The 27,263-nt window shown below is 37.9% G+C and overlaps 1 protein-coding gene across 1 annotated transcript in view; it reads left to right on the forward strand.

Annotated features, from left to right (window-relative positions):
- The window catches only part of LOC126162371 (DNA topoisomerase 3-alpha), a 208,888-nt gene that overhangs the window by 160,969 nt on the left and 20,656 nt on the right, over positions 1-27,263 (forward strand). The window contains exons 16-17 of the mRNA XM_049918826.1: positions 7,240-7,309; positions 22,973-23,178. Coding sequence (XP_049774783.1) covers positions 7,240-7,309; positions 22,973-23,178 — 276 coding nt within the window. The remainder of the gene's footprint in view (positions 1-7,239; positions 7,310-22,972; positions 23,179-27,263) is intronic.

The raw sequence follows: 27,263 nt of genomic DNA on the forward strand, positions 1-27,263 counted from the left end.
AGTCAGGAATCCATCGCTGCATTTTGTCAGTTTTATCAATGTTCAACCTTTATTTTATTGTGGCTGCAGACCTTAGTACTGTGATTATTACTTTGGCTTTTGTGAGTTTTGAGGTCTCTCCAAACAGATTTTTGAGTTCTCTATCATTAACCTGTATCATTTATTTTAAGGTACTGGACATGAGGCAAATGTATTCTAGTGGTGCAGTGAGGTAACAGCTAACACTTTGAAGCATTCTGCAAAAAGGAAAGGTTAAGGAGAAGTTTTATTCTGAATTTACAAGCAGAAACAATGAACTGGCTATGACTGGCTCCGCATCACAACTTGTGTGCTTTTTGAGCAGTTTCTTTGTTAGCACATGATTCTAATTGTTACAGAGAGTACACTATGACTGAAAACATTTCTTTAAAGTGCAGAATTGCCTCATGATTCTAAATCCACAGAGTTTAACACATTACCAAAGTGTTGAGTGTCTGGTCACCAGTAATTAATCTTTGAGGGGAGGTTTCATGTCATTATGTTTAGTGGAACTCTTGAAGAAGTATCTTATGGATTGTACTATCCCTATGCAGTTCCTTATAGCCTACAGAGAACACAAATCAGCTAAGACTAAGAGTTGGTTATAAACAGTCATTGGCTATTCTTTTCTGATGAAAGGCCGGCTGCTGCGGCCGAGCGGTTCTAGGCGCTTCAGTCTGGAACCACACGACCGCTACGTTCGCAGGTTCGAATCCTGCCACGGGAATGGATGTGTGTGATGTCCTTAGGTTAGTTAGGTTTAAGTAGTTCTAAGTTCTAGTGGACTGATGACATCAAATGTTAAGTCCCATAGTGCTCAGAGCCATTTTTATGATGAAAGCTTGTGCACCGCATAAATGACCAAACATTAATGCTGCTCTGTTGTACCCCTGACCCTCCAAAAATTCACAGTTATAACCAGTTAGTTCCTAATTTGATAACATTAAGTCCAGCAGCCCATGCCATGTTAAGTCTTTAACAGGTAAACAACTAGAAAATCTTCGTGAACCACATTTAATTCTAAATCCACATACTGAACACATATAAACAGTTTCTCAGTTCTTGCGATGTCTGTTGTTTGATTGGAAGAATGGTGAAGTACTTAGAACTGTTCACTCTGTGAGTGGTTTGCTCTTTCACAATAATGTGTTTCTGTTATCTGGTTTTGAATACTAGTGATGATGTACTGTTTATTCTTAGGACCATTTGGAAGATGCCTTTGCAAACTATATCACCAGCTTCAGCTCAAAACCTCAGGAGAGACAAAAAATTCGCATCATTTAAATCTCTGTAATTTGCTATTAAATTTCCAGAGTCATGTTTGCTGCAAAGACCCTGTTACTGCTGGCCACATAGAATCACAGTTTACTAAATCACTCTCCTACGATTAGCATCTTGATGCACCTTTTGACTATTCAATCGGTGCACAATGATTTTTTCCTTTACTTTTACTGCCTTCAAAAAAGTATCAGCAGATTCGACACATTTCAGATAATAAAATATCTTAGCATCAGCCGAAACATCTTCTAGAGCTTTCTTCCAGTTAGTTAGGCTGTGTTACTAAAAAGACTCGTGTGTTGGATGTCCACGTTTCCCAGCATGCTCTGGTTTAAAAAGAATGCAACATTTACAAAATGCTCCTGAAATGCGTTTGCAGTATGCCAACCAGGAATAGCTGATTTTGGAAATCAGGTTTCTCTTGGAAAGTGCCAGGGTCATATAGTCTTCATGTTGCATCCACTGGAATTTCAACAGTTGTTCTTTTCAAAATTCATCAGTATGAACTTTGTTCACACACTGTCTAATATCGCATTTACTGCTAATTGCTGGTTCACAATAATGTCACATGCATCTTAGTTAGTTTGAGACATGCTAGTATCAATAGAAACTGAGTTTTCAGTTGGTTCAGAATGTTCTTTTTGCATACATAATTCAGTAGAGATGACTGTTTCTCACCCAGGCACTACATTTTGTCCCAATCACAACCCTGAACTCATTTCCCGCATCCAGAAGCCGAAAAAAAAATCTGACGCACACATCTAGAGAAAGTTCGGTTTTCCTTCTGCTCCACTCACATATAACAAATATTCCTGTATCAACATTACTGTTTGTGGTGTAGCAATTTGATTAGGAAGCTGTAAGATTCATCTTAATGGCCCAGTGCCCTACAGAATGCCTTCCCACATGAGAAAGTTGCCATTGGTTGTCCATGTGCTCGCACATTGCAGGCCTAGTCACATGCTTGAACACTTTGCAGTTCCTTTTAAATCACACACCGACCTGTGAATTGTTAATTAATAAGGTCATTTCCTTTGTATCAGTCACTATGAGATTTTATGTAGGCTTTCAAAATAATAATAATTATTATTATTATCATAATAATAATAATAATGAACTCCTGTACGTTTCTGTTATATAACCTAAATCATATTGAAGGTATTCAAAATTACGTTAATTCTAAATTTTATAACTTCCCATTAAAAACATCATCCTGACACATTAATATATTTTTATAAATGTAATAATTAAACACATTGGTGCTAAATGGTTAATTAAACAGTGTTTTGTTCAAAACTGTATAAGTTAGGCAATGTTTTCAGTTTTCAGACAGCACTTATTATTTTCAGTTGTTTGGCATTATCATTTTTATTTTTATCAGAGCGACTGATGGGGTGAAAGCAACGTGTATCTGATGTAAAAATCTTGAAATTTGTTAATAATTAATGATGAATTAGTGTGTGAATCACATTAAGTAAGTGTGTGAATCACATTAAGTAAGTGAATTACATTAAGTAATTTTATTGTAAAGTAGCCAGTTTAAGGCTCTACAAACAAAATCTTTACTTCTGCACTTAAGACAAGTAAAGATAGTGTTGTGAATTTATTTGCTTTTTGAAAAATACAAAGTTGGGAAATAATTAAATTAAATTTGGAGTTCAGGATTAGTCAAGGAGGAAAATTATCATGCTGTCTGTGAAAAGCAGTAGAGTTGAATGGCTAAATTATATTGCAGCTAATCAGAGAGGAGAAGTGTTGTGTATTCTGGAAGGATAATAGAATTGCACTTACTTGTCTCGAGGAGTCATGATTGTGAGGACCTGTTGTTTAGTGTTCTTGTAATGTTGTAAAACTGTTGCAATTTTCCTTTTGCTCAGAAACTGATGGCCTTAATTGTAAATTACATTTCTGGAAGTTTGGGATTTTTATATTAAATTGTGACCCTTCTTCAAATGGATTAAGTAGTTGTATTTCAGAAACTGTCTTTAGATTACTGCATATTGATCTCTATATAGTATTGTGTAAGCATAATAAACTGGCACCTATCATGAGAACTTCCAAACTGTTTGTTGAATAGCAAAAATTGCAGTTCTTTGGACAACAGGTAACTAGTACTTTCGAACTATTTGTTGAATGTCAAAAATTTCTGTTCTTCAGACAATAGGTAACAAGTTCTATGTACTATGTGTATAAACAGAAGTGCAAACTGTGAGCAAACATGCCTTTTTACATCAGGAGCTGTGTGTTAGGGGGAATTGGTATTAGCAGGTGTATTACTGAAGTGAAAATATATCACAAACATTTTAGTCAAAAACTTGTTTTATTTAGTAGCTTCAGTCAGACTTGATAGAATGAGCCATCTTTTAAGTCATGCTGCAGGATAATTTATGTACACTGATGACACATATAGGTAGTGCAGCCTATCTTTTAAAAAGTTTTTCCATTGTGTCACTTCAGGGTAGGCCATATTTCTAAGAAACTCACTAGGGTAAATTATTGAATTCCCCCCACCCCGCAGTCAAAGAAAAAAAAAATCACATACCATGATGTGTATCAAGGAACAAAGGATAGTAGCAATGTAGGCCTTTAGGGAGCACACATTGCCATTGGTCAGCGACTTGTTAGGCAGACAATGCGACCACCTCCTAGCATTACAAATGCATTAGGAGCTCTGTCAAATATGGTAAGTGTGAGAACACAAAGGCACAGGGATACACTGTCCCAAAACCGCATACAAGATACCTTTCCTAATGGGGAAATCCAGATCTTTCTTAGTCTATATGTATTGGCTTTAAGCATCTAGACGGGTGAAAGTTGCATGGGTATCCAGGACATAAATCCTGAACTTTGTCTTTCATGGGCAGTGCTCCACTATCAGGACATCTGATTATAACTGAGGTGCCTAGCATAAGATTTCAGGTTTGTGAGAAGGAATGGTATTTTGAGATTTTTTATTTATTTTATTTTTATTTATTTCTTCAGTGGTACTCTTTTACTTGGCATTGCTGTAATCTTCTGCTCGAAAGACCTCCTTCATGATGATTGTGGGAAAGAAGAACTAAATTGATTGAAAATGCTCATACGCCTCAGACAGGTCATGTTGATAATTAGCATTCTATTTTTCTTGTACCAGTACTTTTGAAAATGGTAGAACATTTCATGTAACAACAAATTTACAAACATTTCATCTGCAATGGAATACTGACAAATGCTCAATACTTGCACTCAGAGAATTTCCTCTGCAGTGATAGCTGTTGAAAGTGTTTTGATAATTCTCAGTAAATCATCTGTAAATGCCCTACTTGATTGACCTGAAGCAAGGCATTTGATTCTGTGAGTCATCAGATTCTTAATAGATAAACTGTGTTGCTATGGTACCACTTTCATTCCAACTGGAAATGATATAGAAAATCGAAAAGAACAAAACAAAGCCAATCTAAGAACTTCTAATAATGATTTTTTGAAGACAATGAATTAGTTGTAAACCGAAAATGATTGTATTTTGGGTAAACTTCATGTTGTACATTAGAATTCAAAATTAACTTGGAACCTCCACACAGATTCTATATGCACTAAATTATTGAGTGTCATACACTTGTTACATAAACTTAGAGCATATGTGAGTGAAAATATGATGCTCCGCTTCTATTTTGCATTTTTTCATAAACATGTAACATTCAGCATACTACTGTGGGGCGACTCCAATGGCACAAAAATAGTTTTCATGAGGCAGAAAAAGGCTATTTTCAAAAAGGGTATTTTCAAAAACAATGTATCTTGTAGTAGGCTGCTTTTCAAGAAACTGGGTGTCATGACACTCCCATCATTATTTATACTTAGTTACGTAGTCTACGCAGAAGAAACCCAAGAGAGATACAGATTAAAACAATAATTTCATTGCCACAGTACACATCACAAAGAAAAGATTAATCAGCTCCTTAAAAGATTAAGCAAGGCTCGCAATTGCTGTGCATTCCTTGGAGTGAAACTGTTCAGTACACTGCCACCAGAAGCTCACATCATCTCATTAAAAACCTTCAGAAATGTTCCACAAAAGTGGCTTAAAAAGAAGGCTTTGTATGTCATAGAAGAATTTTTTGATTGTCCAGAAAAAGATCTAAAATTTTAACTGAAAGTCATTGTACATTTGTATCTAAACCTATATGATGTAACTGTTTTCTTTATTATCATATATATCATTATGTATTATTCAATTTGTACAAACTATTAACAGCAATAGCATGCAGAACGCTCAAAGATGAACTAAATAAATAAATTGATAAAGCACAGGCAATGAAAAGCCAAAATTCTTTGTATTTTGTGAGTAAAATTGTCTAGATCACTATCAAAATTTTCTTTATTTATTATGCAGTTCAGACTACTGGCATCATCAAATATCTGCAATTAAGATTAGAGGAACATAAAGAGTGGCAGACATTTGTAATACAACAACCTACAAAAATGAAAAGTTTGAAAAATATTTTTAAAGGGACACTCACCAAAAATTTTACAACTTGCAGAACAAAGTTCAGTGTCAGTATTGAAATCCGGAATCAATTAACATTTTGCTAGAACTTATATCTTTGTACAACTGTTAGTTGATGGCCTGATTAGGTGTAGATTTTAATACTGACTCTGAACCTTGTTCTCTGCAAGTTCTAAGAGAAGTTTTTCAAAGCTTTTTATTTAATTTATTTTATCTTTTCATCTTTTGTAGCTTGCTATTGTATAACAAACACCTGTTGCTCTTTATATTCCTCTATCCTTAATTGCAGATATCGGATGATAGCAGTAACAAAACAGTATAATAAAGAAAATCTGGATAGTATTCTCGGTGGTTTTATCCACAAAATATTCAGTGATCACGGTCTCAGGAAATTCATTTCCTTTATTAATAAAAAACCCTTTAAGACCAACAACCTGTGAGAGTGATTTATTTTCCTCATAGCACACCCACTTCATGCTCATACAAAACATGGAAAATGCATGGTAAGACAATAATATTTTAGTGTTGCAAACATCAAACAAGATCGTTTGGTATTGGAATTAAAGAAGCTGTAACTTACCAAACAAAAGCATTGGTATGTTGATAGAGACAATGAAAACGATAAAAAACACACACACAACACAAATTTCAAAATTCCCAATCCAAGGTTGCTTCATCAGGAAAGAGGGAAGGAGAGGGAAAGACGAAAGGATGTGGGTTTTACGGGAGAGGGTAAGGAGTCATTCCAATCCCGGGAGTGGAAAGACTTGCCTTAGGGGGGAAAAAGGATAGGTATACACTCGCGCGCGCCCACACACACACACACACACACACACACACACACACACACACACACACATCCATCTGCACATACACACACACAGGCTGACATATGGCATTTACATGTGTCTGCCTGTGTGTGTATATGTGCGGATGGATGTGTGTGTGTGTGTGTGTGTGTGTGTGTGTGTGTGTGTGTGTGTGTGTGTGTGCGTGCGTGCGCGCGAGTGTATACCTGTCCTTTTTTCGCCCTAAGGTATGTCTTTCCGCTCCCGGGATTGGAATGACTCCTTACCCTCTCCCGTAAAACCCACATCCTTTCGTCTTTCCCTCTCCTTCCCTCTTTTCTGATGAAGCAACCTTGGGTTGCGAAAGCTTGAAATTTGGGTGTGTGTGTTTGTGTGTTTTCTATTGTTTTCATTGTCTCTATCAACATACCAACGCTTTCGTTTGCTAAGTTACAGCTTTTTTTTTTACATGGGCTTGTTTGTCATTTAAAGTACGAGGATTTAACAGTTGATATCAGTAGTCTAGAAAATGCTTCCACAAAATTTATCCACTGCAGTTTGTGTCTTTGCTAAGATATTGTTACATAAAGTTTACTGTAAAAGAGTTTGTGCCAGTACAGCATTTGAACTGATGCATTTTCTTACTTTCTATTCTTACATATTTCACAGGTCCTGGCAGAGAGGCTGAAAATTCAGGAGACACTGAAGTGTGCTGTAACTGTGGACAGTCTGCTGTAATGTATGTTTCTTTTTATTTGTTTTACATTGCTAAATAATGTGATTTATACTACCCACACATTAATGATATTGCTAAATAATGTTATTTATGCCACCCACACATTAATGAAATATTGCAGTTGCCATAATATTTCAGTGTAACTGTAAGAAAATACTAGTGTTAATGGCAAATTCAGCAATGTTTCCACTACTCATGTTGAGCAGTTACCATATTACAGCCATTTTGTTGTTTTTGTCTTGTGCTATCTAAATGTAGACCTTCCTGTATCATATGTTTCACTGATGATCTGCAAATAAAATAATGGAAGGTAAAATGAAAATAGTAAATTCATCTACATTAGATTAAGTAAGGTTAATACTGCATGTGTGACTAAGCAAATTAAATATTAGTTATATGACTGAAAAATGATATGTACCAACTGTGAACATTTATTCTATGGTCCTGATTTGACAGAGTTTTCCCTGTTGAATTATCCTTATAATAAGTCTTTATTTAACTTTGTGAGAACTTAATTCACCATAGAATTCTATGGTCCTGATTTGACAGAGTTTTCCCTGTTGAATTACCCTTATAATAAGTCTTTATTTAACTTTGTGAGAACTTAATTCACCATAGGATGCAGAGAAAATTCTTAGATTGTGTTCACCTCCATTTCCCTCTATCCAAAATCAGCCCAGGTTGGGACATTCTTGTTACTTCTCCATCAATCCCTGTCTTTTCCACCAATTTTCTTCTGTAATTGTTTTGTTTCAGTCCAGATTCCTTCTTCTTATTCTGGTCTTGCTCTACTCAATTCATCTTGCTGTGGGTCTCTGCTCAAACTTGACCTCCATCATTTATTTTGGTATTCTTCCATTTTCCATTCTATGTACAAGTCCAAACCATTTTAACCTATGCTTCTCAATTCTGTCATTCAATTTTTTACCTCATTTGCCTTGGTTACATAATCATTTCTCACACTGCCTCTCCTCGTTTTCCCAAACATGTCTCTTAGTAATTTCATTTCAGTAGCCTAAATTCTACTCTTTTCTCTTCTTTTCATTGTCCAGGTCTCCTATGCATATGCCATTATGGGTGCAAAGTACATCTTTTACAGCACTTCCTTTCACTTCATTGGTATCTCCCTTCCCTAGACTAAGCCCCACACACACTGGTAAAATGCATTACCCTGTTGCACTATTTTGTGTTTGCATTCAGCATTTCCTCACTTACTAAATATTTGACGTTGTCCACAATTTCAATTTCCAGCACTTTAATGTTAATTTGTCCTTTTCCTTCTCTGTATTCTCTAGTTATTGTGATAGTCTTGCTTTTCTCCATGCTGCATTTTGTGTATATTTGTCTATTTTTCATTTAATATGGCCACTTGTTTTTGTGCATCTTTAATGTTAGTTGTCCACAACACAGAAATTTTGGCAAATAGCAAAATTTTGTCTTCCTTCCTCTGTAAGCTTGTGTTGTTTATATTTTTTTTCACGTTTTTGCCCAACAATATTATAAAGTCCCTTAACATACTTAATCCAAACAGTTTTTCCAACTATACTCTGGATGCAGTTGAACCTTGTATTGAATGAAGAATTTCAGTTGTTTCTCTCCAAGGTTTCCTATTCCTTTTCTCTGGTGATACTATCGTATATCTTTTCTAAATAAAGAAATGTCATCACCAGATCTTTCCCATACTCCCAATACCTTCCCATCACCTGTGTCATAGTAAAGATTGGGTCAACTGATGATCTGCCATGTCAAAAGCAATACTGCACCTCTTCAAACTGACCCTCCACTTTAGTTATCACTGTTGTCTCCACCATTCTGAACTGTTGATTATTATTCTCTTTCCCCATTCTTTGGGCATATATTTCTGTGTCAATATGCACCTTAGCAATCTATGTAACAATTGTAGCCCAATAGGTCCAACTGCCTTTATCATTCTTCTAACTGGTAGTTCCACTCCAAAAATTGTAATATTTTTCTCTTTTTTCAAGTATAGGTCACCACTGTAAATCTATTCTCTTCTTATCACTATTTTTCCAATTTAGTAGTTTGTCAACATATTCTCTCCCTCTTATCCTTATCTCCTCTGGTTATGTTATGAGCTCTCCACTCCCTCCTTTCACCAGCTTTGTGTAAGTTCTTTCATTCCTCTTACTTCAAGTAGTCAATGTAGCAGTCTTTTACCCCAACAACACTCTTTTCCTTCTTTTTGTGTCTGTTCCATTCTTGCTTGCATTTTTTAACTGCTTCCTCCAACTGCTCATTTCACCATGATATCTCTTTATCCTTTGTCCAGACATTCTTCCACTGGAGTTCCCTGCAGAGCTTACAAGTGTCCTCTTTGAACTTATCCCATTCAGTGCTTGAGATTTCAAGCTTAAGTATTTCCTAGAACTTTTCCTATATCTTCCTTTCTTTTAGTCTCCATGCTTTTATTTTCTTCTCTCTAACTGCCTTTATTCTTCGCATTTTACCCATCCACATCTTTACTATCACTACTCGATAGTCTCTATCAAAAGCTTCTCCTGGGAGTGCAGTTACATCCATTAACTGTCCACAGTTTTGCTTTTCCCCCAGGAAGTAGTCAACTTTATCTTTTCTTCCTGAATCCAGTATTACCCATAATCAAACCATTTCTTTCAAAAAGTCAGCCAGTTACTCTCCTTCATCATTCTTTTCCCCATATCCATAGAAACCAATTGCCTCTTCCTTCCCTGTACTTTCATTTCCCACATGGGCATTTATGTCAGCCATCACTGTCATTTCTACACCTGTAATTCTGTTCTCGAATCTTTCTAGGAATTCCTTATGTTGTCCTCTTGATTTTTTGTGTGTGATGTTTATACCTGGATGATGTCCTTCACTCCATTACTTTCCCTCAGTCAAATCTTCATTACCCTGTCACTTTTGTTTTCCACTACTCCCACAAAAGAGTTGGTTTTGCTATTACATCTGCTCCATTTTAACCTCTTATCCACTCCTCTAATAAAGTGATCACCTTTTCCACTTTCCCCTCCTCCCTCTTCTCTTCCACTTGACTTCCCTAAACCTCAACATTCTCCTTCTCCATGAAGTCACTCAGCTCTTCTGTCTTCACCGTCAGGATCACTATATTAATGATGCCCACTTTAGATGCATCAGAGATAGTTATCCTCTTCTCAAAGTTCCTCCAGCACCCCCTGAACAGAACTACAGGTCACCTGCAAGGTATGCCCTGACCTGTTTGGGTGCTGGTTTAAAGTTACAGTCCATATATAGGCTACTATTACAATGAGGTTGTCAGTCTCAAAGGCATTTTGGAGCTACTGCCAGCATAAGTTTAGGCTGCTCCTCATGTGGAGAAGATACGCTCTTTGCAGCCACTCATCCAGAGTGTAGATGTTATAGGTAATGGGATATAAAGCCTGTTATTTCACTTTCTCCACCATTCTTAGATAATAGCTAATAAACGGTCAGTTTGGCTCATTTAAAGGTCTGTGTAGAGTGATTCATACTTGTACATAATTAAGAAAGTTGTGGAAAAGTTAACATTTTTTTCAACTTCTGTATTCTGTTGCAGAAGTTCACAGTTCATTCACATAATGTTCATAGTAAAATAAGATTAAATTTATAGCACATAAAGAGAATTGTGTTGATAAATTGTAACAATTTCATGGTATCTTTTAAATATTGGGATTCTGCTTGACAAAATCATACTGATATGACAGTGCATACTGTCTCTGTTCATGTTCTGCTGTAGCTGACGTGCTACATAACAATCTTTTCCCTGATATCAGGGAAATAATATGGCAATGAGACTTCCTTTTATCATGGTGTTACAATGGGTACAATACCATCATCATCATTGTAAATATGAAATTATTGGCCAAGAGGAAGTGCACATCCCTCTGTGGTCAATGGACACACAGTTGGCTTTTCCAAACTATCTACTGTTTCTTAAAACTGTGAACAAAAACTGTCTGTTGCTAAGTAAGAGGCTTGCAGCAAGAACGGCCTGGAAAGCACTTCCTACGCATGAGCTGTGTGGGAATTGTTATGTCATAGTGACATCAGAATATAGAGATTCATCAATAACTGTTTACATTCCTCTCACTCCTGGGAGACCTGGGAGATGTTAAAGAGAGGAGTCTAATGTACATTTCAAATTGAGCACAATAAATCCAACATCAACACCAAAATGTGATTCTCAGTGTGTCAAAAGAATTAGAGCCCAATTTAAATTAGTAAAAAATGTCTGCCCGTTAATTTTACAGTTGATATAACAGAGTTATGTAATCAGAAAATGTGATCAAAACTAGTGCAATGGTTCAGGGCTGACACACTTTGCTAGCCACAGTTCTGTAATGATATTGACAGCCACTTATCTCACACTCAGCCCTGGCTCAGTGAGTCAATTCCAGGAGAGGTTTACCTTCTAGCTGCTTGTTATGAGAAATCATTTTTAAAGAAAGTTTGGAAGGGAGTAAAAACATATAGAACTAAGATTTTATTTTGCTGTAGGGAATAAAGGTATTGGTTTGAAAAATATATTATCAATAACAATGGCATGATGAACTATGCTACACTTCTTTGGACAGTTAAATCACTCCTTTGAATTTTAATGTGTACTGAACTAAGGAAGCTTTAAACAGGTAGCCATCATTCCCCTCAAGAGTGGCATCTAAGAAGCATTGCCTCAGATGACACCATTGTTAAACACTAGTAACTTCAGTTGGAGTCTTTGAGAATCGTATGGTGTGGCAGTGACTGCTTGTGTGCTGCAGCAGACCTGCTGTGGTGATATTTTTCTGGACGCTCCCACACCTGCTCCTTATCTCGTTCCAAAACTCACCAGTGGCTGCAATGGTATTTCACATCTCCACTCCACTAAGAAATGATCCAATTGGCTGTTTATACACACTGCTATATTTCTTCAACAATTTAATTCCTTGCATGGTTCACGTTTGTGTGAAGTTTAAATATATTAATTTTTTTATGTAATTGTACTATTACAGTCATATATCATCATTCATCAGCTGTTTAAATGTTGGGAAAAAATTCAAAAGTTAAAAATTTTAAATTTGCCTCCTGACATCTTCAACAGGTCAAAAGAGGCTCTTCCCACTATTTTGTCATGTTGTGGCTAAAGTTCTAATATGTCCATCTTGACAAATAAGTAAGGTATGTTTCTCAATATAAAGTAATTGAAATTTTGAAAACTTTTGTATCCATTTCAGACAGAAACATTACGAAATATTGGTAGTTGCATAAGTACAGAGTGGGAAAAATAAAATTGGCATGGAAAATATGTATAAGACTGACATGAAATTGAACCTTGTTATTGAATAGGAGAACTGCCGTATTACAGAAAATACTGATAACTGTGATTTCAATGCACCTTCTGCTAGCTCTCACATGTCTGCCCATGCACATCCCTGGATGCCATGTATCAAGTACTTCACTGTATCACTATGTTTAAGTGAGTGAGAGGAGCAGATGTTTTTAGTATGCAGTTGACTCAACACAAAATGTGCTCACAAGACAATGGCATATGTAACAATATTATGAGAAGGAAAATTGCTACGCACCATATAGCAGAGATGCTGAGTCGTAGATAGGCACAACAAAAAGACTCTCACAATTATAGCTTTCGGTTGTTAAGGCCTTCGCTAACATCAACGATAGACAGACAAACATGCCCAGCGCGCGCCCACACACACACACACACACACACACACACACACACACACACACACACACACACACGACTGCAGTCTCAGGCAACTGAAACTGCACTGCAAGCAGCAGCACCAGTGCATGATGGGAGTGGTGACTGTGTGGAGGTAAGGAGGGGCTGGATCAGGGAGGGGGAGGTATAATATGGTGGGGGTAGTGGACAGGGAAGTGCTGCAGGTTAGGCTGTGGGCAGGGGAGAGGTGGGGAGGGGAGAAGTAGCAGAAAAAGAAGAGAAATTAAAACACTGGGTGCGGTGGTGGAATGACAGTTGTTTATTGCTGGAATGGGAACAGGGAAGGGGCTGGATGGGTGAGGACTGTGACTAACAAAGGTCGAGGCCAGTAGGGTTATGGGAACATAGGATGTATTGCAGGGAAAATTCCCAACTGTGCAATTCAGGAAAGCTGGTGTTGGTGGGAAGGATCCATATGGCACAGGCGGTGAAGCAGTCCCTGAAATGAAGGATAACCTGTATGTTTGGCAGTGTGCTCAGCAACAGCGCGGTCCACTTGTTTCTTGGCCACAGTCTGTCGGTGGCTATTCATGCAGACAGACAGCTTGTTAGTTGTCCTGCCTACATAGAATGCAGCGCAGTGGTTGTAGCTTAGCTTGTAGTCCACCTGACAGGTTTCACAGATAGCCCTGCCTTTAATGGGATAGGTGATGTTAGAGACCAGACTGGAGTAGGTGGTGGTGGGAGTATGTATGGGACAGGTCTTGCATCTGGATCTGTTACAGGGGTATGAGCTATGAGATAGAGAGATTGAGAGTAGGGGTTGTGTATGGATGGATGAGTATATTGTGTAGGTTCGGTGGGTGGCGGAATACCACTGTGGGAGGGCTGGGAAGGATAATGAGCAGGACATTTCTCATTTCATGGCACGACGAGAGGTAATCACAACCCTGGCGGAGAATTTAATTCAGTTGCTCCAGTCCTGGGTGGTACTGAGTTACGAGGAGAATGCTCCTCTGTGGCCGGATGGTGGGACTTCCTGCAATACAACCTACATTCCTGTAACCCTCCTGGCCTCAACCTTCATTAGTCACTGTCCTCACCCATCCAGTCCCTTCTCTGTTCCCATTCCAGCACTACACAGCCATCGTTCCACCATCACACATAGTCTTTTTACTTCTCTTCTTTTCCGCTTCCCTGCCTTCCTCCCCACCTCTCCCTTGCCCCCAGTCTAACCTGCAGCACCTCACTGTCTGCCACACATACCATACTCTCCCTTTTTCTTCCTGCCTCAGCCTTCTTCCCCCACCCAGTCACCACTCTCATCATGCACTGGTGCTGCTGCTTGCAGTGTGGTTTCTGTTGCCTAAGTCTGCAGTTGTGTGTGTGTGTGTGTGTGTGTGTGTGTGTGTGTGTGTGTGTGTGTGCGTTGTTGATGAAGGCCTTTACTCCCAAAAGCTATAATTGTGAGAGTCTTTTTGTTGTGCCTATCTGTGACTCAGCATCTCCACTATATGGCGAGTAGCAACTTTCCTTCTCATTATATTGTTACATTCCATCCTGGATTTTCCTTTGTTTGATAAAACGGCATTTGTTCATTTTCGAATGTTATGCAAAACATAATTGTTGGAAAACGTATTGAAACTGTTTGTGCAAGTGTTTTAAGACTGGAAGTGTCTGGCTAAACTTCCATCAAAGTCTGCAATGCAAAATGTGGTGGTAAAATGGCATGAAACAGGCTCTGCAACAAATAAAAATCATAACTATCTGAAAAGAGTTTTAACACGAGAAAACATTGCTCGCTTGAAGGAAAGCCTGAAGCAAAGTCTAACGAAATCTCAATGCCATTTATCAGTGCAAGTGAGAATTAAGAGATTCTCAGTAAAAACATTATCAGATAGGACCTGCATCTGTAGCCTTACAAATTTGCTGTTGTGCATGAGTTAAAGTATCCAGACAAACTTTTGCATTTTAAATTCTGTCAGTGGTTTCTGAGTGAAATGAAAGCAGGACTTTTGAATCCTCAGTTTTTCATTTCTTCAAATGAAACCTGTGAACTCACAGAACATGGGCCATTATGCATAAGTAGTACTTTGAAGAGCTGTTGCATAAGTCTAAGATTAGCGTTTGGAAGTAAGCACTGTCTGGGGTACACGCCACTATGTAGTTCTTTTGCCAAAGTATTAATCCTAACTGGTAGGTTGAAACTCTTTAATACATTTGCAGATCAACTCACACGAGACGAATAACTCTTTGGTTAGTTGCAGCAATGTGGAGCAACAGCATACACTGCCTTGACAACCTTGTCACGGGTGCATGAGGTGTTTGGTGAGGAGAGGACAATTAGCAGAAGCAGTGCAATCTTCTGACCATCTGGATTGCCAAATCTTTCTTTCTGTGATTTTTACCCGTGGGGCACGATCAGAGGTATTCAGATAATCCTCAGAGACCGGAAGAGCTACTTCAGCACATCGAAAACAGTATTGCTGTTATTCTGTCCGCAGAACTTCCACACATGTCTCACAGTTTGATCAACCAAGCACAGCACTGCATCAACATTAATGGTGCCCGTTTTTAGCATCTTTTGCATTGTTTGTTAATAAGGGTCAATCCTGCTTCAGTACTATTGTAAATATTTTCTAGGACAGTTTTATTTTGCCTAGCCTGTATGAAGTATGTGTTGGCAGGTAAACATTCAGATCCAGTACTTTTTGTGTGATGAGTCAGATATTTATTTAGTTCCATTTTAACTCAAGTGGAGTAAAGCCAACACCTTTTGTTAATGTCACTGATCGACAAGCGCTCTCATGGCTTCTACAGGAAGGTTTAGCAACCTAACACGTCTCACCCACAAGGGGAAACATATGTAATTAGAACTCCTTTCTGTGGCAGGGGGTGATAGTGATGGTTGTTCCAGCTGGATGACTCACCTAAATACTATTTTGTATCAGTTGACCAGTCATCAACTGCAATGAATTGTCATTTAAGTCAGAATACTTCTTTTAATAATTGTAGTTCAACATATTCAGCAATTTTTTTTCTGTCTTTTGAAAACACATCACTTTTAGTTACATTTCTGTTCTAATGGACTGGAAAAAGATTTGGTGAGTAGGATGGGCAAAACCCGTTTTCATTTTGTTTGTACCCAAAAAACTTTGTCACTTAAAACTATCAGGTCGTTTTCTCACAGTGCTTCGTTCAGTTGTTTTTGCACTAGAACGTAGTAATGCTCTTGAACTGTCTTAATCAGGGGAACAAATTGATGGTGGACTATCATCACACACACACACACACACACACACACACACACACACACACACACACACACACACACACAAACCACTGTTTTCATGTTACTACTCTCCAGTTTTGTTTTGTTTTGGTAATGAAACAATCTTTCTCTGGCCCGATTGTGTCTTGCTTTTTGGGTCATAACCCCAGCACTGTCTTTCATCACTGATTTTTGACTTGAATTTAATGTTAGTACATTATCAAATAGTGTTAAAATACTCTCAGCTAATTTAGTACAGTATGTAAGTAGAGACACCTAAGAGAAAATATTCCTACTGTCCCTTCACTTGCAGGAAATGATTTATAGTGACTATGGGTCACTCCTTATACAAGAACAAAGTGAAAAGTCTCAGCCTGTCAAAGATGATAGATGAATCTTAATGAAATTTTGTGTAATGTTTGTACATGTCATGCAGTAAGATATGTACAGTTTCAACCTGATGTGTAGAAGTTTTGTGTTATGCATTGTTTAATCATTTTATTGTTTAAATGGATTAACCAAAATACTGTACAATCGTAAAATTCATTGTGCTGGCTTGCTTATTACCAATGGCAATTCAAGCCGGGTGAATGTTTGTAAGGGGTTTGCTCTTTAATTTTCAGTTGTTAAGAAATGGATAGATCAAGTGAAAGTATTGCTGAACCTCAGTTCCAGATGAGAACACTGAGAAAGCGCATACCAAGGTACTGACTTGATGAATAGCTGACACAAAAGGCACATCAGAAGAAAAAAATGTGGTGTGTTTATTCAAAGAATGTCCACCTCCATAGCTGAGTGGTCAGTACGAAGAATGTCGGGGTTCGGGTTCGATTCTCAGCAGGGTCGGAGGTTTTTCTCAACTTGGGGACTAGGTATTGTATTATCCTCATCATCATTTCATCCACATTGACACATGAGTCACCAAACTGGCAACAACTATGGAAACTTGGAACAGGCGATTGGTCTACCCAATGCACATCGTCATCAATTGAAGAATTTACAATATGAAACCTTTTTTAAAATGGGTGATATATTTGATGAATGCTGACAAAAAGGTTGATTTCACCTGCTGGAAAGGTTATGGTCAGTACTTTTCTGATATCAAAAAGGATTCTTTTAAGGCCTGGGCTTTAAAAAGAAAGAAAAAATAATAATAATATGAATATTGAAAGTTGCCTTGGTAAAGGGAAAACTTAGGGATTTGAAGTACGAATTGCTGGAACATTCACGCTGTTCACTAGATTTTGCATCCTCTGACATCCAGCTATTCTCACAACTGATGAACTGATTTAGCTGGAAAATGTATGAATTCTGTTAAGAGCTTATGGCAGCAGTAGATGGGTATTTTTAAGCCCTTCCAGGATGTTAATTTCAAGATACAACGTAGTATCAAGAAAAATGTTGATTGAAAGTGCATTGATACTAAAAGGGGACCTTATAAAAAATTAGGTGCAATGTTGACCATAATAGCACAATCTTTCATTACCGGGCTGAGATTTCTCACCCTCATCACCACTGCCACCACATTGCTGTCCTCCCCTCCCCTCCATCTCCACCCCCCGCCTCTAGTTATGACATTGCACTGATGGTCCTCATTTAAACAATCCAAGATATGTATGAGTGATGTTTCCATGTACAAAATTTTCATATCTTGTATATGACATTACTTCTCTCCAAATAATCTCATGCTACACTGTTCTCTCTTGATGTCTCAGGTAACCTAAAAATCAGGCGTCCTCCCTTTGTGTATCATAATTTCAACTGGAATCAACTTTGTTATTAATTAATTATTTATTTATTTACACATCAAATTCCATAGAAACAAATTGAGGAGCAAATCTCCAAGGTCATGGAACGTGTCAGTACATGAAATTACAACATAGAAGTAATAACAGATAAAAATAAATGTTCATGAACCTGAAAAAAAAGTCAGTCCATAAGTTTAAGTAAACACTATCAGCAATACAGTAAGAATCAGCTTAATTTTTCAAGGAACTCCTAGACAGAATAGAATGAGTGACCCACAAGGAAACGCTTCAGTTTCGATTTGAAAGCGCGTGGATTACTGCTAAGATTTTTGAATTCGAGTGCCAGCTTATTGAAAATGGATGCAGCAGTATACTGCACACCTTTTTGCTCAAGAATTTAGGAAGTCTGATCCAAATGCAGGTTTGATTTCTGCTGAGTATTAACCGAGTCCCCCCCATGAACCATGGACCTTGCCGTTGGTGGTGAGGCTTGCGTGCCTCAACGATACAGATAGCCGTACCGTAGGTGCAACCACCACGGAGGGGTATCTGTTGAGAGGCCAGACAAACGTATGGTTCCTGAAGAGGGGCAGCAGCCTTTTCAGTAGTTGCAGGGGCAACAGTCTGGATGATTGACTGATCTGGCCTTGTAACACTAACCAAAGCGGCCTAGCTGTGCTGGTATTGCGAACGGCTGAAAGCAAGGGGAAACTACAGCCATAATTTTTCCCGAGGGCATGCAGCTTTACTGTATGGTTAAATGATGATGGCGTCCTCTTGGGTAAAATATTCCGGAGGTAAAATAGCCCCCATTCGGATCTCCGGGCGGGGACTACTCAAGAGGACATTGTTATCAGGAGAAAGAAAAATGGCGTTCTATGTATCGGAGCGTGGAATGTCAGATCCCTTAATCGGGCAGATAGGTTAGAAAATTTAAAAAGGGAAATTGATAGGTTAAAGTTAGATATAGTGGGAATTAGTGAAGTTCGGTGGCAGGAGGAATAAGACTTTTGGTCAGGTGAATACAGGGTTATAAATACAAAATCAAATAGGGGTAATGCTGGAGTAGGTTTAATAATGAATAAGAAAATAGGAGTACGGGTAAGCTACTACAAACAGCATAGTGAACACATTAATGTGGCCAAGATAGACACGAAGCCCACACCTACTACAGTGGTACAAGTTTATATGCCAACTAGCTCTGCAGATGACGAAGAAATTGAAGAAATGTATAATGAGATAAAAGAAATTATTCAGGTAGTGAAGGGAGATGAAAATTTAATAGTCATGGGTGACTGGAATTCGAGCGTAGGAAAAGGGAGAGAAGGAAACATAGTAGGTGAATATGGATTGGGGGTAAGAAATGAAAGAGGAAGCCGTCTGGTAGAATTTTGCACAGAGCATAACTTAATCATAGCTAACAGTTGGTTCAAGAATCATAAAAGGAGGTTGTATACATGGAAGAATCCTGGAGATACTAAAAGGTATCAGATAGATTATATAATGGTAAGACAGAGATTTAGGAACCAGGTTTTAAATTGTAAGACATTTCCAGGGGCAGATGTGGACTCTGACCACAATCTATTGGTTATGAGCTGTAGATTAAAACTGAAGAAACTGCAAAAATTTGGGAATTTAAGGAGATGGGACCTGGATAAACTGAAAGAACCAGAGGTTGTACAGAGTTTCAGGGAGAGCATAAGGGAACAATTGACAGGAATGGGGGAAAGAAATACAGTAGAAGAAGAATGGGTAGCTCTGAGGGATGAAGTAGTGAAGGCAGCAGAGGATCAAGTAGGTAAAAAGACAAGGGCTAGTAGAAATCCTTGGGTAACAGAAGAAATATTGAATTTAATTGATGAAAGGAGAAAATATAAAAATGCAGTAAATGAAACAGGCAAAAAGGAATACAAAAGTCTCAAAAATGAGATCGACAGGAAGTGCAAAGTGGCTAAGCAGGCATGGCTAGAGGACAAATGTAAGGATGTAGAGGCTTATCTCACTAGGGATAAGATAAATACTGCCTACAGGAAAATTAGAGAGACCTTTGGAGAAAAGAGAGCCACTTGTATCAATATCAAGAGCTCGGATGGAAACCCAGTTCTAAGCAAAGAAGGGAAAGCAGAAAGGTGGAAGGAGTATATAGAGGGTCTATACAAGGACGATGTACTTGAGGACGATATTATGGAAATGGAAGAGGGTGTAGATGAAGATGAAATGGGAGATACGATATTGCGCGAAGAGTTTGACAGAGCACTGAAAGACCTGAGTCGAAACAAGGCCCCGGGAGTAGACAACATTCCATTAGAACTATTAACGGCCTTGGGAGAGCCAATCCTGACAAAACCCTACCATCTGGTGAGCAAGATGTATGAGACAGGCGGAATTCCCTCAGACTTCAAGAAGAATATAATAATTCCAATTCCAAAGAAAGCAGGTGTTGACAGGTGTGAAAATTACGGAACTATCAGTTTAATAAGTCACAGCTGCAAAATACTAACGCGAATTCTTTACAAACGAATGGAAAAACTGGTAGAACCTGACCTTGGGGAAGATCAGTTTGGATTCCGTAGAAATGTTGGAACACGTGAGGCAATACTGACCCTACGACTTATCTTAGAAGAAAGATTAAGGAAAGGCAAACTAACATTTCTAGTATTTGTAGACTTAGAGAAAGCTTTTGACAATGTTGACTGGAATACTCTCTTTCATATTTTAAAGGTGGCAGGGGTAAAATACAGGGAGCGAAAGGCTATTTACAATTTGTACAGAAATCATATGGCAGTTATAAGAGTCGAGGGGCATGAAAGGGAAGCAGTGGTTGGGAAGGGAGTGAGACAGGGTTGTAGCCTCTCCCCGATGTTATTCAATCTGTATATTGAGCAAGCAGTAAAGGAAACAAAAGAAAACTTTGGAGTAGGTATTAAAATCCAGGGAGAAGAAATAAAAACTTTGAGGTTCGACGATGACATTGTAATTCTGTCAGAGATGGCAAAGGACTTGGAAGAGCAGTTGAACGGAATGGATAGTGTCTTGAATGGAGGATATAAGATGAACATCAACAAAAGCAAAATGAGAATAGTGGAATGTAGTCAAATTAAGTCGGGTGATGCTGAGGGAATTAGATTAGGAAATGAGACACTTAAAGTAGTAAATGAGTTTTGCTATTTGGGGATCAAAATAACTGATGATGGTCGAAGTAGAGAGGATATAAAATGTAGACTGGTAATGGCAAGGAAAGCGTTTCTGAAGAAGAGAAATTTGTTAACATCGAATAGAGATTTAAGTGTCAGGAAGTCGTTTCTGAAAGTATTTGTATGGAGTGTAGCCATGTATGGAAGTGAAACATGGACGATTAATAGTTCGGACAGGAAGAGAATAGAAGTTTTCGAAATGTGGTGCTACAGAAGAATGTTGAAAATTAGGTGGGTAGATCACATAACTAATGAGGAGATATTGAATAGGATTGGGAGAAAAGAAGTTTGTGGCACAACTTGACTAGAAGAAGGGCTCGGTTGGTAGGACATGTTCTGAGGCATCAAGAGATCACAAATTTAGCATTGGAGGGTAGCGTGGGGGGTAAAAATCGTAGAGGGAGACTAAGAGATGGATACACTAATCAGATTCAGAAGGCTGCAGTAGGTACTGGGAGATGAAGGAGCTTGCACAGGATAGAGTAGCATGGAGAGCTGCATTAAACCAGTCTCAGGACTGAAGACCACAACAACAACAACAACAACATTAACCGTGTGAAAGCTGCTTTTTATTGGGAATAAACTAATATTGGTAACAAGAAACGACAATAAGGAATATACATATTGCATGGCCAATGTCAAAATACCCAGACTCGTGAACAGAGGTCAACAAGAGGTTCGTGAACTCACACCACTTATTGCTCGAACCGCCTGTTTCTGAGCCAAAAATATCCTTTTAGAATGGGAAGAGTTACCCCAAAATATAATACCATACGACATAAGCAAATGAAGATAAGCAAAGTAGACTAATTTTCGTGTCGAACAATCACTTACTTCTGATACTGTTCGAATAGTAAAAATGGCAGTATTAAGTCTCTGAACAAGTTCCTGAACGTGGGCTTTCCATGACAGCTTACTATCTATCTGAACATCTAGAAATTTGAACTGTTCAGTTTCACTAATCATATGTCCGTTCTGTGAAATAAAAACATCAGGTTTTGTTGAATTGTGTCGTACAAACTGTAAAACCTGAGTCTTACTGTGATTTAGCATTAGTTTATTTTCTACAAGCCATGAACTTAGGTCAATGTTGCACACTTTACTACCAAGCTAGTGTCATCAGCAAACAGAAATATTTTAGAGTTACACGTAATACTAGAGGGCATATCATTTATATAAATAAGGAACAGGAGTGGCCCCAACACTGATCCCTGGGGTGCCCCCCACTTGACAATACCCCACTCAGACCCCACATCACAGCCGTTATCAACATTGTGAATAATGAGCTTTTGCTGCCTGTTGCTAAAGTAAGAGGTGAACCAATTGTGAGCTACTCCCTGTATTCTGTAATGGTCCAACTTCTGGAGCAATATTTTATGATCAACACAATCAAATGACTTAGTTAAATCAAAAAATATGCCAAGCATTTGAAACCTTTTGTTTAGCCCATCCACTACCTCACAGAGAAAAGAGAATATAGCATTTTCAGTTGTTAAACGACTTCTAAAGTGGGACTGTACATTTGATAGCAAATCGTGTGGTATAAAATGATCAATTATCCTTACATACACAGCCTTTTCAATAACTTTTGCAAACACTGATGGCATAGAAGTAGGTCTAAAATTATCTACATTATCCCTTTCTCCCTCTTTATAAAGGATAGAGAGCACGGTTTTTCTTTCCATGTTTCTTGCTAAGAAAGTTACTGAATAACTTGTTTGATTGTTGCAGTATTTATGTTGAAATAAACATATCTGAATTTCTTCATGCAGTTTTTCAAATCTTCCGCAGGCGAACTGTTCAAAAAGATACACCAAACAAGGGCCGTCAATTTTACTGTTGCCCAAAACAACCAAATGAACGCTGCAACTTCTTCCAGTGGGTTGATGAGCCAAATACAGCCAGAGGGGGCGCTAGTAATAATGACTGGGGCAGTAGAGGAAGTAACTGGAATGGAAATAGTAGTGGGGCATCCACAAGTTGGCAAACTAATGCAGGTATGTTTTACCATAAATTTTGCTGCAGTAAAGCAGTGTGAACAGGTTTTGTGCTAAGTAAGCTTTCATTTTTATGTTTATATTGAAGCATCTCTGAGCTGATACCATTATATAACAATAAAGTCATTTCAAATAAAGCATTGTTAGTAGATCCTTGGTAACTATCCCTGTTAATTTTTTATTTATTTAAAGGGCAGGTTGTTGATTATTTCAAGTTATAATATTATATGTTACATTTTTTTATAATAGAAGTAGCATGTTGATATTTTCCTGATAGCCAATTGATGTGCTCTATATGAGCACTGTGTATTTCAGTCCCTTTGGGCTTTTCTGCATAAAACACTCATTAGAAAATATTGCACTTGTATAATGGAAGGTATATGAGAGATGCCTTGGAAGTATGAAATCAGTAGAATTAGACCTGCACATAAAAGTTAAAAAAATACTTAAAAATAAGCTTCTCTGAGAATGTGACGTGTCAAAAAGAACTGTTTTATTTGGCAGTCAAGCAACATAGCGTGGGCCATTGACAGCACTGTATCAGTCAGAACCTCCTACGTAACAACACTGTTGATTCCTTGTTTAGTTTTGATCTAGCAAGTTGAAATTTTTGCATGGAAGTGGGGAAATCATTTGTAGAAACATTTTAACTTTTGAAATTAACTTGTGGAATAATACTTTGTGTCCAATGCAGTGTTATGAACAGTCCTCCCAATTCATTTGTCAGGCAAAGATGAACCATTCCAAAAATTGGTTATCTTGTTGATACCAGTCATTGTCTGTTGCAGAGCAGGATTTGCATAAACAAACACACACACACACACACACACACACACACACACACACATACACATATCATATAGAGTGAACACAGTTGTAGCAAGACAACATGGGGTTCTGTCATCATGATGACATGCCTTTCCAGTCAGCTTCCTCAGTGTGTTTTTTTTGGACTAAAAACAAAAGACTATCCTCCAGCCACCCTATTCCGCAGGCATCATTTAGTGCGCTTTTTCTTGTTTCCATAATTACAGTCTGTGCTGAGTGTGTCCCATTTTGACAGTATTAATGACCCTAAGGAGAGTTTCTCATTGGCATAGAATTACATTTTAGGAGAACTTTTCCAGAACTGCATGGTGAAATGGAAACACTGCTGAGATAAGTGTGTGATTAGAGGGAAAAAGCATTATGAATGTAACAAGGACTAAACTTCTGTTCATTGAATGAAAGTATTGTTTAAAAAAGTTATGCAATTTCTTGAACCTTCCTTGTATTATCACTTACATCAAAAAGATCCTATACACAGGTTTCTGCCTCTCTTGGGTATTTGTTGAATTTTTTGTGGATCCAGTCCACCGATGACAATGATGGTGGTGGTGGTGATAAAAAACAAAACTTGCAGAATACCACCTGGCTTTCTGATAATTGTTTGCAGAAGTATTATCAAAATGCAAAACATCTGTCAGTTGAGTATTCAGTTAGTGAATGCTACAGTTCCTTTGGAATGGACAGTTAAGAAGAAAACGGTCAATGATTTGCAATGGTATCAAGCTGGAGCATTGTTTTACACCCAAATAGCATGGAGTTACTGAACGACTTGGAGATCACTGAACAGGTTACAAATGGACATTGACAAATCTAAGGACAACATAATGAAATGATGATACAAACGACAGCACGGTGTGAGTGTAGATAAGTACAGACAGTGAAACATCTGTACTACTGTTTATGTTGCTCTGATTCTTGCTATGAAGAGGAGTTAAAGGTGCGAGGCAAGGCCATAGAAGCTGCTTGTTTATGGGCAAAGACTATTTGATATTTCAATTTTGTGTGTGTGTGTGTGTGTGTGTGTGTGTGTGTGTGTGTGTGTGTGTGTAAATTCTTTCTATTTCCACATCCTAAACTGCAAATTTATAGAATCATATGGGTATGCTCCTGACTTGAGTAAATAAGTAGAATTCCAAAGTGCTTCAAACAATGGGCTTCACAAAAATTTTCAGTTGACTCTGCTTATTGTTCTGAGTGTCCTTTTCTGTGCTAAAAATATTCTTCTTGAATTCACAGAATTGCCTCAAAATATGTCATAAGAAGTAACCAAATGAAACTAATCATAGTAAACAAAACACTCCTGTAAAGCCTGTGAAATGTGTTTTGACTGTATACCATTAAATGAAACATTACATTTTGTATACATGGTGACTGTCTCTACCTCACATTTGTTTATTGTCTATAAACTTATATTTCTAGTAAATATGAAATGAACTTTAATTAAACTGTACACAGGGTGTTCATTTTAACAGAATACATTAAAATACCTCAAAAAATTGTAACACTATCGGCTGCTATTATATTAGTATTATGCTGATAATGTTATTCCTGTGAAAGAATTTATGGTTTTGTGACTATTACGATGTGTAATGGTAAGGTATCAGACTAATTTTGTTCCGCTAAAGATTTGTATTGAAAGGAAGCAATAGCAAGCTAAACGGGAGTTGAACCTATGTTCTATTAGTAGTCAGGCAAAATTTAATTACATAAAAAGAAACCATTGCCAGCCTAATTAGGCAAAGTTGTACCAGTACTAGCATGATTCATAGAGTTAATTATGTGGGTTGACTTTACTTTATGCTACTGTTTTGCAGATAAGATACAAGACAGTAACACAATTTAGCAAGGAATGTACCAGTGATTTGACCTGAAGTACACAGTAGGAGTATTAATGCATTTAGCCACAACTGGCTCTCAATAACTCTACCTATCTATCCATTACAGTAGGAAGATAATGATAATTTTAGGTAAATTATTATGGTGGAGCACTACTGATATGGGTGAGATGTTCTTTCACAGTTTAATTATAGGAAATTACTACTATTGAAATAGTTTGAAGTAATAGTATCTTTTCTACTGATTATTATTTGCATTCTCAAGGAACATTCACTTCCTTATATTATTTAGCTCAAATGGGATATATAGCACACGGATCTGGTAGAGTTTTAATATTGTAGCCAGTTGCTTACTCTTGATTGCTATTATTGTAATATATTTAACTCTAGCTCAACTATTAACATGGGGATCCGGAAACTAATTGACCAGTAGATTCACATCATGCACCGTGTTTGATATGTTGGAGGAATGCAACATTGGGAATTGGGTTTCCAGGTAGAAGTTATGAAATGCTGGCGCCTCCTATCCTTGCAGCATGGAGGTGAGATCCTATGTGCCATTGGATATTCAAGAGCCATTGAATAACATGTCATAAATTACGACCATGTACCCATTTCTACTCCCCCGATTACAGCACCATATGTGGCAAAACAAAGGAAATGCTTCAGATAAAACATGTTTAGATTTTGCTGTGTAATCATAATCTGCAATAAAAAGCAGGGGTTCCAATTGAAGATTTCAAAGTTGCCCTCCGCAACCCATGCACAGGATGGTGTGTGTGTGTGGGGGGGGGGGGGGGGGGGGGGGGGGGTGTCAAGTGTGGTTCTAATGTTTCTGACGACAAGAATGTGTGAAGTTGGATAGCAACCTTCTCACTTCTTTTACACACATAGACTTACTTGATATGCACAGCTGATCTTCTTCTCTGGATAGCTGGCTATGTCAGTCTCCAAAAACTTCTTCTCCGAAGAATGAAGCTAGTTAAAGGAGTATATATGACTCATGCTCTCTCTCTCTCTCTCTCTCTCTCTCTCTCTCTCTCTCTACTCGTGAAATAAATAGATACTCGAAGAATACTTTTAGTTCATTGTCGGTGTATTTCAACTTCCATAAAGAACAAAATTATCATTTCTCTCATAAACGTTAGACTTCTTGTAAGTCACCCGTGTCATCTCACATTAGACACAAATTAAGATACATTTACCACATAGTTGATTCAACAACCACAGAAATCGTGAACAAGTCTTGCCTCCAGCACATCTGTGTTAAAAGTTACTAAAAATCTTTTTTCAACTCAACTGTTTTTTTCGTCACTATAATAGTGAAAATCATAAAACAGCACTGAATAACACAGAAGTTCCTTGGGACTACAGTGTTCTTTGATCACAACTTCCTTGGCGCGACAGTCAAGTACTTGTCAG

This window comes from Schistocerca cancellata, chromosome 2 (genome assembly GCF_023864275.1).
Source record: "Schistocerca cancellata isolate TAMUIC-IGC-003103 chromosome 2, iqSchCanc2.1, whole genome shotgun sequence".
Taxonomy (NCBI): Eukaryota; Metazoa; Arthropoda; class Insecta; order Orthoptera; family Acrididae; genus Schistocerca; species Schistocerca cancellata.